At 44.2% G+C, this 13,888-nt stretch overlaps 1 protein-coding gene across 2 annotated transcripts in view; it reads left to right on the top strand.

The window, feature by feature from the left end:
• LOC141133736 (protein mono-ADP-ribosyltransferase PARP14-like) overlaps positions 1-13,888 on the top strand; it is a 40,412-nt gene that overhangs the window by 12,215 nt on the left and 14,309 nt on the right. For both annotated transcript variants that reach the window (XM_073623263.1, XM_073623262.1), the window contains exons 2-5: positions 841-3,062; positions 6,697-6,933; positions 7,116-7,337; positions 11,187-11,262. In XM_073623263.1, the coding sequence (XP_073479364.1) occupies positions 841-3,062; positions 6,697-6,933; positions 7,116-7,337; positions 11,187-11,262 (2,757 nt within the window). The remainder of the gene's footprint in view (positions 1-840; positions 3,063-6,696; positions 6,934-7,115; positions 7,338-11,186; positions 11,263-13,888) is intronic.

Genomic DNA, 13,888 nt, shown 5'->3' with positions numbered 1-13,888 from the left:
CGCACTGCTGCTGCCCCCTGACATGCTGGGACTTGTAGTGCCCCAGAAGCTCTAAGACATTGGATGTGGTAATACAGGAGAGGAGACTGTGCCTGTATACCGGTGGGCAGGTGATGAGTAGGGAGGTGTAGCAGAGATTATAGAAGTTCAGCACATCCTTCCCCCAGAAGCATGGCGCTTCTCACATACAGAACATCGATCTAACAGCAGCCCTGCTAGAGGTAACACAGCCTTCCCTCTCTATTGATAAGAATACATTTAGTTCAGCTCAGCCAGCTTACCTGGAGAAGGGGGGGTGTACACTGTGCTCCCATTGGCTGAGGAGGCAGTGGAGAGGCGGGGCAGCTACAATCTCGAGCTTCGTATAGCAAAACGATGTCGGTAGTGGCCATTTCAGGGACAGATGTAAAAATATACAGATTTTTACAAACTGTCCCCGCTTTTGCTGAGGCTGGCAGTCCTGATGAGGCCCCCCCCAGTGGCCGTCGGGCCCTCGGTCAGTGCCCGAGTGCCCGAATGGTTAGTCCGCCCCTGCGACTGCCTGTACTGGGTGAGAGATCACTAGAGCCAGAGGAGAGGCAAACTCTTCCAATAAGGACATCTGTTCTGATGACATTTTTCTAAGAGGAGAAATTCCCTCAATTCGTAGAGATTTCCTTTCACTTTCTGTTGCATTTTCGGGACAAGAAGTAAAGGGAACTCTCCCCAACAGAACACATGCAGCAAAAAAATAAACCGACTAAATATTTTAACCCTTCCCTACTCTATAGCTAAATATGTATAGTAATGTGGTGTTCTCAGTGTCATCATCCTGAACTTCTACCTTTCTTTCTTTTTCAGTGGTGAAAAGATTTCGGAAGGAGGATGAGTTATCCAAGACAAAGAAATCATTTCCTGCAACACAGCATGTGAACAGAGGAGCTTGTGTAGAAATACCTACATTTCTAGAGTCCACTTTCAGCCCATGTAGTTGGAAAACTATCTTAAATGATAATAAGGTGAAGGACAACATAGACAAGAAGGAGTTAAGTCAACAATGTGAGGCCATTTGTCCAGAGAAAGACTGCCAGAATCCCATTTTTGAACTCATATTACCACCGGGAATGCCTTCTGATCAGAAAATCACGAAAAAGCTTTTTACAAAGTACAAAATTGTACAGTACAAAATCAGCCAGTCGGTCTGGGAGGCCATCAAAGAAACAGTGAACAGTTCCATGAACACTGGAGTACAGGTCAAAACTAACTTGGCTGCAGGGAAGGTCTACCTGGTTGGGAAATCCAAGAAAGTAACTGCGATGAATCCAACTTTTAGAAACCTGTTAGAAGAAACCACAAGAGCGATTGAAAAAAATAATCAAAGTTTGACTGTGGTGGTACCCATGTCCCCGGCCTACTATCGGGTTATGTATAGGAGTGGCCTAGAGAAGAAGTTGACGGAGAGGGTATCGGAGCTGAAGATTGATTATAATGTAGAAACGAAGGAGATTCAGATATCAGGGCTGAGATCTGAGGTTCTCACTGCCAAACGTGAGATAGACAACATCCAGGAACAAATTAAAACAAAATCCCTCCAGCTAAATCCTTACCTTGTCCAGTTCCTGATGTCGTCCGATGGAAAGCTGAGCAGTCGCCTCTTTGTACCCCACAGCATTAATGCCCTGCTGCAAATTGATGGCTATGCTGTTAAACTGATTGCTTACTCAGAGGAAGTCTTGAAGAAAGCTGAAGAAAAAATGAAAGGACAATTGATGTGTAGACGTATCTTTGTTGAACAGAAGAGTCTCCTGGGAAGTCCTGAATGGAAAAGCCTACTCTCACATGTGAACACGACATTCAATGCAGAGAAGTGCACAGTTCAAATACTGGAGTTTCCTTCTGGAGCCATAAATAATGTGGTCATCACAGGTCTGACTTCAAATGTACAAAAGTGCCACCAAAAAGTCAGTGACTTTGTGAAAAATAACACCAGAATACGAAAAGATGTTCTAGTTGGTTCAAGGCTAAAAATGAAGTTCCTTCAGGACATAAGGAGGGACATTTGGAGGAAGATACATGAAAAAGTAAACGTGATGAAGAACGGGAACAGGATGTGCTTGTCAGGCCCAAGAGTTCATGTTGAAGAGGCAGCGTTGCTCTTCAATAACTTTCTGTCCTCTCTTCATTGTGATACTCTGTGCATTGATGAACCAGGAGCCAAAAAGTTTTGCATGATCAATGAAAAGGTTCTGGTTGCAACTGCAAAGGAAGAATTTAACTGTGCAATATATTTAGAGGAGGCTAGTAGAAAAAACTCTGTACTCGGTGAACCCAGATTCCAAGTGAAGCTTCCAAATGGGTTGGCCATCGCTATATACAAAGATGACCTGTGCCATCACAAAGTAGATGTAATTGTTAATGCAGCCAATGAAAATCTACAACACATTGGTGGCTTGGCAAAAGCCATTCTGAATGCAGCTGGACATAAACTTCAAGAGGACTGTGATGAGATCATCAAGACGGATGGTAGATTGTCCCCTGGAGACTCAGTAATTACTGGCGCTGGTAACTTGCCGTGCAAACAGGTCATCCATACAGTTGGTCCCCGGTGGTCCGCAAGCTCACATTCAGATTGTGAGCTTCTTTTACAGAAGGCGATCACCACTAGCTTGCAGCTGGCATCGAAGAACAACCACTGTTCAATAGCAATCCCAGCAGTCAGCTCTGGCATTTTTGCTTTCCCACTAAAGTCATGCATTGAGAATATAATAGAAGCATTACAGGTCTATGTGGAGAGCCAACAGACCACTCTGCAGAGAATACATCTGGTGGACATGAATGAGGAAACCGTGAAAGCATTCTGTGAAGTTACTAAAGCCAAATTTGATAACCAACCTAATGCTGTTCCACCTAAAGCACCAGATCTCCAACATGACGTTAAAGATGAAGTGAAAGATGAAGTAAAAGATGAAGTGAAAGATGAAGAGAAGCCCCAGGTGCAAGTAATAGGAGGCAGTGAAGATGCAGTGATAACCAAGACAGCGATTAATATCAAGCTTCTTCAGAGGAACATTGAAGATTGTACGGTATTAAGTGACATCAACATTACCTAATATTATTTATTTTTAAAAGGGTTCTGCCTCAAACGTCTCTGTATGTAAAAGACAGACTACATGAGCCCCAGTCTGTATGGAGAGTATGACAACTTTTTGACTTGACCAGGTCCACAGACAGTGTAAGTCACCAAGAAGACATAGAAGTAGGATCCAGTGGAATGCATTCCAGCTTACATGGGATGTTTTCTCTTATGGTAAAAAGACATTCCTATCTTAAATTTTTCTTTCTCTACATCTATAAAACTTAACCTAGCTGGCTGCATAATCAGGAAGGGAGCATCTAGTGAAGGGCTGAGCTATCTAGCACTTAAATGTTCTCACAGTGCCCCATTGGGATTGGCAGGGAGAGGAGGCGGATACTGATTGGTTAGATGGATGACTCTGGCAGCAGCTTTCATGATAGACTGATAGGGGCTAGCCTGTGTTAAAATAGGCAAATGAGGAGGTAGTTGTAATAGTCCAGGTTAGAGATTGCAAGGGGATGAATCAGCGTAATGGTGGTGTCATTGGTTAAAGAGGTTATTGTAAACCTCAGAAAAAAAAAAAACCCTGCAAGACGAAGGCATAATTAGCTAGTATGCTAGAATGCTAGATGGCTAACATTTTACCCGTGCGGGCTCCGGCGCTGTGATTGGCTGGAGCCGCGATGACGTCACTCCCGTGTATGCGCAAAGTCAGGGGAGGGAACATGTAGGGATAAAAAATATTAGTTCCGTTTTGGAAAGATCGAGGTTGAGGTAGTGATATGTTATCTATACTGATATGTCAGTTAGTAAATTATTGATGTGTGAGGGGATTGAAGTGGACAGGTGAGGGGTAGAAAGATAGTTTTGGGTGTTGTCAGCATTGAGATAGTATTGGAAGCTGTGGGAGGCTATCAAATGACCCAGGGTGAGGTGAAGATAGAGAGTCAGAGGGGTTTAAGGATAGAGCCTTGGGGGACCCCTACAGTAAGGAAAAGAAGAGAAGAAGAGGTAGAGTTGTAAGTGACGCTAAAAGTGCTCTAAGATAGGTAGGAGGGGACCCAGCAAAGAGCAGAGACTTGGAGGCCATGAGTGCCAAATTTTTGGAGGAAGAGCAGGTGGACAACTGTTTCAAAAGCGTCAAAAACTCTCCCACTCTCCTTACTGTGAGTACCCTTGCAGTGGGTTCTTTTCCAGAGTCTCTTACAGCCTAGCCCCTAAGGGCCTTCTCCTTTCCAGTCTGCAGACTTACATCAGGGGTAGCCTGTTCCCATCAGCCTTCTTTCAAAGACTCCACCCACACCAGCTCATAAAGGGGTACATATGCCACCCACCCACTACATCCAGGGGATGGGCCTCACTAAAAGGGGCACTAACCCCTGTTTACAAGTTGAGATGTAGCTGTAGAATTTTGAATTTACACTCACTTGCTGATGCTGATACAGTGACAAGGTAAAGGGTGAATCTCCTGATGATAGCAGGGCCAGGAAAAAACCTGACAAGGCTTCTAATGCCGCGTACAGACGAGCGGACTTGCCAATGGGCTAAACTCCGTCGGCATTTCCGACGGAAAGATTTAGAACATGTTCTATATCTGAATCCGTCGGAAATGCCGACAGAAAGAGTCAGATGGGGCATACACAAGGTCGGAATGTCCGACCAAAAGCTCCCATCTGACTTTTTCTGTCGGGAAGTCCGGCCGTGTGTACGCAGCATAACCCTTCCTCACTTCATCCAAAACAAGACTAAGGTTTCAGATGGAGTTCAGCTTTAGATGAATGCAAATAAAACCTAACGTCTAGAGGAAAATAATGGGCATAGCACTTCCAGTGGTTGTACAGGTAGAAGGTTTTTCAACTTAATGCATTCTCTGCATTAAGGTAAAAAAAACTTCTGTGCACAGCTCCCCCCACCAACCCCCTCTTATACTTACCTGAGCCCAATCTCCATCCAGTGTGTAGGGTAGGTGGTGGTGGTTGGTCATCATGTCCTCCATGATTCCCTTTTCGTTGGGTGCCAAACAAGGGTCACATGAGAGGCCTCCCCCAGGGTGGGATCTTCTGGGCAATGCTAGGCACTTTGTACAGGGTCACTGCCATACACATGAAGTACATTTACGTGGGCCACTCTCACAACCTGGACAGATGACAAAACATGAACCAACTCTAGTAAACTTCCTTGATGTCATATACACCAATACGATCACTTGTGCATTTAGGAGGGACACGCATAACCAATGTCCTCTCCACCTGTCCAGCGTGTCACCACTACCTCACTTCCATTAATGGTATGGGGTCCCGCCATGCACCTAGCGTGGACTCCATGAGTGCACTTGACTCTTTCTCTTCCGTATCTGTGTACAGGATGAGGGCCCTGTTGGTGCAGATCTGCTCCCGTTGCTATGGGAGACGGATCATGGCTGAAGGAGTGCCGACAACTTTTCCATCGCTGCAAGAGGCTATCTCACCTGGCACACGACAGGATACTTGTTAAACATTTGTTACCCTTGGTAACCACTGTATCGTCACACTGTATTAACTCCTCGTACTGATGTCTTCATACCCCAATGTGTTTAGTGAGCCAACTGTAGACTATGTGTGCCAGTTACTTGCATTGCACCCTTTAATTAACTTCAGACCAGGCAAAAACAAGGTTTTAAAAACTTTTACTGAAGAATAAGTTAATATGATGTCAATGACAATTGACAGTCCGAGATAAAAAGCAAACATTCCCTAACATCCCTAGTCCCTAACTACAGACTTGTAGCTGCCCCATCGTACCTGTTCAAGCAATGTCCAATGTTGGCTGAGTCTGGAATTGAGCTCCTGCTTTGGCAGGACACAAGTCATTTAGACTTTGTCGACAGTACCAGGCAGAACATCCCTCTCTGAGTGCGTGTAAAATTACACCTCTTACCCAGGCCCTTATCCCTTTTATAGCACACAAGACCCAAGAAAAACCCGGGAATGCAGTTATTTTCTCTTTCTCAGACCATTGTCTGTAAACCCGAGACATGGTGGTGCATTGAAATCCCAGTAGATCAGCAGTTTTTGAAATTCTCAAACCAACCTGTCTGGAACCAACAACCATGCCACGTTCAAAGTCACTTAAATCCCCTTTCTTACTCATTCTGGTGCTCGGTTGGAACTTCAGCAAGTTGTCTTGCTTACAACTAGATGCCCAAATCCATTGAGTTGCTGCCATGTGATTGGCTGATTAGCAATTTGTGTTACCAAGCAATTGAACAGGTGTATCTAATAAATTGGCCGATGAGTGTATAAGCAATATTACATTTAAGTTTTAAAATATGGAATGACCTGCCATAGAATGTTGTATTGGCAAATTATAAAATGGAATAGACCTAACTGCCCTGAGGGATCAAAAGCTAGCCAAAGTTGTGAGGGTGTTGATAGGGGGAGTTGCGTTACCTTCTTCTGGGCAACAGAGTTTATGAGGGATTGAACCAGATGGATGCAAGTCTTTCATGACCTCACTAACCATATAACTACATCTATCTGTAAAACATCTACAGTTCTGCAAAGCTTCAGGTATACTGCATGTAATTGGTCTTGTTACCTGTTATGTAGAAGGTTTCTTTTCACATTTTATTTGATAACCGATGTGATTGGTTCCCATGGCAGACGGACGTCATTGTTAACAGTGTGCCATCATCGCTGGATATGAATGTTTATTTAATATCCAAAGCCTTGCTTTCTCGGGCTGGACCCAATTTTCAGCAGCTTCTGAGCAATGCCAGTTCAGGTGCACAAGTGTCTCCAGGATCCTTCTTTAAAACCAGTGGTGGCAATCTTAACTGTCAAGAGGTTCTTCATGTTGTGCCTCCTGCCTGGGAGAATGGACAAGGAGCTTCAGATAAGGTAACTGCAGGTCTACAGTGTGTAGTACAGATACAAATGACCGATGTGAAATTACAGTATATGATGAGACAGCATCTTAGTGTATTGCAAAAAGTGATGCAGTAGACAATGGATTGTGTTCCCCATGATAGTCTTCATTGTTGGAGTAAAAGTGTCTTACACTCAGGTCTTCTCCATTTCAGATACTCCGAGATATCATTAAAAACTGCTTGACAATGACAGAACAGAACCAGAGGAAGTCAATATCATTCCCAGCTATCGGAACTGGGGGTCTCGGCTTTCCAAAGGCTTTGGTGGCCACTGTGATGTTTGATGAGATCTTCCAGTTTAGCTCCAGCAAAACCAGGCAGAACCTTCAGGAAGTTCACCTGGTCATTCACCCTAGTGATGGTGACACAATGAAGGTAACATCAAAGAAGGTGTCTACTTTGGGTGGTGTGGTTCTAGATGTCTTCACATATGTCTATGTTGGTGTATATTTGTCTATCTCCTGTAGCTGTGTACAGAGCTGTCAGAATAAACACAGAACATAGAAACATAGAATGTGGAGGAAGAAAAAGTCCAAGGGGTCTGTTGAATTCCTTGAGAAGTGAAGACCTAAGCAAGGCCGAAGTGAACATGTTTGTGCAAGTCAACTTACTGTTGACTGACTTCCTACATCTGTGTGAAGTCAGTGAACTATATGCAAATTTAAGCATGTGTAGACTTCTTTTTGGAGAGGGTTATGAGAAATGGCCAAACCCAAACAAGATATCGCACTAAACCTATAGATAAATAAGAGAACCAGAACTTTTGCTAAGTGGTAGACGGATGAGATAATAAAGTTGACAGTGCCTCCAGCCAGATAGTGCCTCCACCCAGGGGGTTCTCTTCCTGGGAAATTAATCTGTAATCTAATCAAAATAAATGGGAGCAGAAGATCTATTGCAACTAGCATAAAACAATAACCATAAGTATACACTGTAGATGTACACTAAAATAGAATTAATGCAAGCTTTATATAAGAAGAGATTTTTAACAGTACATAACTGCAAAGGACAAACAGGTATTATCAGTAAGGTCCAATCACATTCCTGGTGGAATTGCGTACATATACCTGGGTGCTGTGATATTCAAATCCAAAAATCTTCATTAGCTTCTAAACCAACTCTTCCCGATCACCACTGTGCTCTCAGTGCCCTCACCTTTATGGTGTGATTTACAATGCATGTAAAATCACATCCAGCTTGGTTCTCTCCAGTTGGTATCAGGTACCAGGGTCCTTTGTGAACCTGTAGTGTGGCCTCACATGTCAGGTGTTCCTCCAGGCTAATAGGATGCTGGTCCCTTTAAGAGCGCCTTACCCTTGCAATGTATGGTTTCACCCATGCCATGTCTTGTCTATGGCACCTTTGCATCTGTAGATCTCTTTTCCAGATTTAAAAAAAAAATGCACCTGAGACCTGACTTCCTGTAACCTCGAATCCCATCAATTATTTGGTTTATTACTTAGGTTTATTCTTATACTTTGTGAGCTATTTATTGGTAGAGTTATCCACTAACATATACTGTATATACACCCAACAATAATCAAAGCTCAACTCACTTATGTGAATATTAATGTCCCATGTGATGTCCTGTTCATATGTTGGCAAGGGTGATGATGACACTGATAATGAAGGGGTGTTGTGCTTGGCCTTTTCACTAGCATCCGGCTCCCCCGTTTCTGGGACTGGCTCTGCAGCACAGAGCACCTAGGGACCTAGCCTGGAAAGTCAAGGGTCAGTGACCTTTGAAGTAGTTTAATCATGCAGGAACATGCAGTGTGAGGTGAGTGGCTGGTGAGGGACTGGCTGGTATCAGACCCAGATCCACACAGGTTACATACGGCGCGATCGTTAGAGCGAGAGCGATAATTCTAGCACTAGACCTCCTCTGTAACTCTAAACATGTCATCTGTAAAAAAAAATAAAGCATCACCTATGGAGATTTTTAAGTACTGAAGTTTGGCGCCATTCCACAAGTGTGCGCAATTTTAAAGCGTGACATGTTGGGTATCTATTAACTTGGCGTAACATCATCTTTCACGTTATACAAAAAAATCGGGCTAACGTTAGTGTTTTTTTTAAATTTTTTTATTCATGCAACAGTTTCTTTCTAAAATAATAATTAATTATTATGTTATAACATAAAGCATCTAAATATATGATTTAGCTTGAACATAACACTACCTTTTCAACAGAATCAGTTTCTCCCTCTTAACTGTGTGAAAAAAACATGGGATTGTGGGTAAATCATATACACGTAAACACATGTATTTTCCTTGTACTTAAGAGGGCTGGACTGGAAGGGAGCATTTGTCTTTTAGACATGCCCCTTTCTATGACACTGCAGTGAGAGGCGTGCCTCCACTGCAGCATTTTTATTGGATAGCTGGGACCAATGGTACTTTACCATTGGTCCAAGACTCCAAGCTGTCCATTGAGCTCAGTGCCTCTGACAAGAAGTGAGAGGCACTGTGATCTCATCCTCTCAGTCTGCAGCAAACAGAGTGTGTCAGCTTGTATTTAAACTGGCCGCTCTGTATTTAGCTTCTGACAGGCTATGCAAGGAGCCCCGTATCTCTGGAACTATAAGTCGTAGGAGTTTTTTTTACCAGTGGTGGGGTAGGACATAGGCTACATAGGTTTCCAAGCTATGACTCTCAAAGCTTGATCATTTTTTTTTTTTCTTTTAATGTTCATGGCCCTGCCTCACCTGCCTCCCCTGACTGGACATCCCTGCAATCATGCAGTTACAGTGTTGGTGTAATGAGTTCCCCTGTATCCAGTAGCAACCTACTGGCATGTGACTGGTGAGGAGTCAGGGTATTGCTGTGTTGGTGTTGACTGGGACCTGCTCTGCCGTCCATTCCCTAAATGCTTTGCACCTAAAAGTTGTTGCCTTTAACCTGTAGGGGTGGTTATAGTGTCAACCAGGGATTTTTTTCAGCTGGAACGTGGTGGAACTCAGTTCCACCACCTCTGGCTCAGGCCCTCTGCTCCCTGCTCACCACTATCACTTGTAAACACAGAAGTCCGGCTTCTGTGTTTACAAGTGGCAGCTTGTCTCCCAACGGCTCCCACAGATTTGATCTCCTGAGCGACTCCCACTGAGTGCAGGATGGGGAGAAGGGAGATGCGGCTGCCGGGGTGCAGTGCAGATCCCGGCAAACCCCACTGGATGATCTCCCTGCAAGTGAGGAGGCAGAGCCATCTAGAGTGTGCGGGGAGGTACTAGAGCCGGCTGAGTGCTTCAGCGTAATACAGCAACACAAGTAAGACATGTGGAAGATGGTGGAGCTTTTAAGGAGGGAGGGAGAAGATGAGGGCAGTGGAAGGGGAGTTGCATACAGAGGTCAGAGATAAAGAGGGGTGAAAGTGAGATGTGGATGGGAGATGCAGAGGTAAGCAGCTGTGGAAGAAGGCTGAGCTCTGCACTCTGTGTGTAGTGCACCCCTGAACTCTGCACTCTATGTGTAGTGCACCCCTGAACTCTGCACTCTGTGTGTAGTGCACCCCTGAACTCTGCACTCTGTGTGTAGTGCACCCCTGAACTCTGCACTCTGTGTGTAGTGCACCCCTGAACTCTGCACTCTGTGTGTAGTGCATCCTTGAACTCTGCACTCTGTGTGTAGTGCACCCCTGAACTCTGCACTCTGTGTGTAGTGCACCCCTGAACTCTGTATGCAGCACTCCTCTGAATTCTTATGTACATAGCACCCCCTGAACTCTTCAAGTAGCGCACCTCTGAACTCTGCATTCTGTAACACCCCCCCCCCAAAAAAAACTCTGCACTCTGTACGTAATGCACTCCCAGTATAAGACCCTTCCACTGTTGGCAAAATTGTGTGCGTGGGGGGTTTTGGGGGGTCATCTACTGTTGAGTTCCTGCACCTATTTTCTGAGAAAAAAAGCCCTGGTGTCAGTCATAAAGTTAATTCAGAATGGGTTGCCAAGGGGTGAAAATGTAGCTCTGTGATCTTGGTCTAGAGTGCTGATTGATTTAAATGCAAATTTCAGTCAGTGCAGGTCTCTCCCTATAGAGCAAGGCATCCTGTAGGTAGGCTTCAGTTCTCAGTTGTGTGGGGTAGTGATGTCTGAATGATAACCTTCAAGTCTTCAAGTGCCTGGAACTATTGCATAGTACCCAATCACATCATAGTTATTGTTGTTTTCTTACACATTTGTATCTTTAGGGAACAATTCACATTTTCCTGAATTATTTATGTACAGGAATTCTCATGCCAACTTGCAAAGTACTCTGAGGCCAACGAGACCACCAAAAGAAAACCAGCTGGGACAGAATCAAGTAATTTTATTTACCATGTGATTATACGAAAATGATTTTGTTTATTTGGTCATGCAGACACAAATGTATGTTTATCCAATGTGGCATTTTGGCTTATATTGTATCTAAACCCCAAAACAAAAAACTTAAGATATTGCAGCTTTTGGATCCTTAGATGTGGTGGCTGCATTTGTTTTCTTTTTTCAAGCTTTATTCCTCACCTGGCTTCCTGTGAATAATACGCTTTCTGTCTCTGGGTGGCTACACTCCCTTCTCGTTTCTCGTTTCAATCATTTTTAATTAAGAGGGATGTTGGTCCTCGCCCCTGGACACCCCGTAAGCGAACTTGCTGTGTCTTGGGGAGGGGAGAAGCCTCATCCTATCTTATGCACGTTTATTATACTCTATATTTGATGCCTTATCAGATAACAATAGCTATAGTATACGTGGAGCAGAGAGGTATTAGAACCTACAACAGGACTAGTAATGTACAGGGCAGAAATTAATCCTTTCTAGATCAGTTAACTTTTGAACAAACCGGGTTGGTAGGTGTTAACTCTTGTCTAAGTTCCAGGATTCCCACAGGTACCATTTTTTTTAAAGTTTGTTGTAATTTCCCACTGCTGGCAGCCATCATGAGTTCATAAGAGTGGTAAGTGTTAGTCAGTTCTATGGCCTCTAGTAAAGTGGGAGGTGTGGATGATTTCCAGTGTCTAGCTATAGATGATTTCCAGTGTGTAGCTATGGTGAGTCTTGCAGCTAGGAGCAGGTGCATGGTTATGTGATGTGTTTTGTGTGGCAAGGATTCTATGTCTAGATTTAGTAGTACCAAGCCAAGGTGATGGCAATTTGGGTTTGAGATATTGTGGATAGTAGGGTCGTAATGTCATGCCAAAAAAGATTGAGTTTGGGGCATCCTCGAAATATGTGAAATATATCCCCCTTTTGATCACAGTTTCTCCAGCATTTGTTGGAGGGATTCCCTTTGAAGTGGGAAAGTTTATCTGGGGTTAAGTACCATCTGAGGAGCAGTTTTTGGGAGAGCTCCCGTAGTTTGGAACAGCGTGTAGCTTTGTATGTTGCTCTACATGTCTATATTCATTGGGAGGTTGTTTAAATATGTCCTAGATCTTTTTCCCAAGGTTTTATGGCATAATTTTTTTATGAAGTCAGTTTTCTATTGGAGTAGATTGTAAAAAAGTGATATACCTTTTCTAGATGTCAGGTGAGTGGTTATATGTCCATGCTCGACTACACTCACTTCTCCACTGTATCTAAAGAGAGAGCCAGGATTGGCACCCAGGCTGGACTTTAAACACATCTTCCTCTCTACCTCCTTTACATGGGTGAACCGTTTACTAAAGGGATAACATTGTTGTCACTTTGACATGGCAAATTTTGAGACGGTGCCACTTTAAATTGTGAAGTGACATGTGGCATGGCAATCAAACCACATGTTGTTACACCTAATTAGATCTAAACTCTTGCAGTAACCTTGCTTGTCCTCCATTCCTGCCTACTGTTCTCTATGTCCTCTGTGCTTCCTTAGCTGTAGTGTTCACTGTGCTGTCCCTCTGTCACCAGTGTACCTGAGGGCTTGAATGTCTCTAGTGTACCTTTGATTCTCCAGTGTGCCTGAGGACTCAAATGTCTGTAGTGTGTCTCAGTCTCTCCAGTGTGCCTGAGGGATTGAGTGTCTCTAACACGTCTCAGTGTCTCCAGTGTGCCCAAGGGCTTGAGTGTCTCTGGTGTACCTTAGTATCTCCAGTGTGCCTGAGAACTCCAGTATCTCTAATGTGCCTCAGTATCTCCAGTGTGCCTGAGGGCTCAAATTTCTCTAATGTGCCCCAGTGTCTCCAGTGTGCTTGAGGCCACAAGTGTCTGTAGTGTACCTTAGTATCTCCAGTGTGCCTGAGAACTCGAGTGTCTCTAATGTGCCTTCGTGTATCCAGTGTGCCTGAGGGCTCAAATTTCTCTGATGTGACTCAGTGTCTCCAGTTTGCATGAGGACTTGAATGTCTCTAATGTGTCTCAGTGTGCTTGAGGACTCGAGTGTTTCTAATGTGTCTCAATGTCTCCAGTGTGCCTGAGGACTCAGGTTTTCTAATGTGCCTCCAGTGTGCCTGAGGGTTGGAATGTCTCTAGCGTGCCTTAGTGTCTCCAGTGTGCCTGAGAATTTGAGTGCCTCTATTGTACCTTAGTGTCTCCAGTGTGCCTGAGAATTTGAGTGCCTCTAGTGTACCTTAGTGTCTCCAGTGTGCCTGAGAATTTGAGTGCCTCTAGTGTACCTTAATGTCTCCACTGTGCCTGGGAGCTTAAATGTCTCTAATGTGCCTCAGTGTCTCCAGTGTGCCTAAGGACTCAAGTTTATCTACTGAGTCGGACTCAAGTGTTTCTAATGTACCTCCAGTGTGCATGAGAACTCTAATGTCTCTAATGTTCCTCTGTGACTCCAGTGTGCCTGAGGGCTTGAATGTCTCTAACATGCCTCAGTGTCTCCAGTGTGCCTGAGGGCTGTAGTGTCTCTAGTGTGTCTAGTGCACCTCAATGCCTTTAGTGTGCCTGAGGGTTTGAGTTTCTCTAGTGTACCTTAGTGTCTCCAGTGTGCCTGATGGCTGGAGGGTCTCTAACATGCCTCAGTATCTCC

The sequence above is a fragment of the Aquarana catesbeiana genome, linkage group LG03 (genome assembly GCF_042186555.1).
Source record: "Aquarana catesbeiana isolate 2022-GZ linkage group LG03, ASM4218655v1, whole genome shotgun sequence".
NCBI lineage: Eukaryota > Metazoa > Chordata > Amphibia > Anura > Ranidae > Aquarana > Aquarana catesbeiana.
The sequence above is the reverse complement of the archived record's forward strand: the minus strand, read 5'-3'. Positions and strand labels throughout refer to the sequence as shown.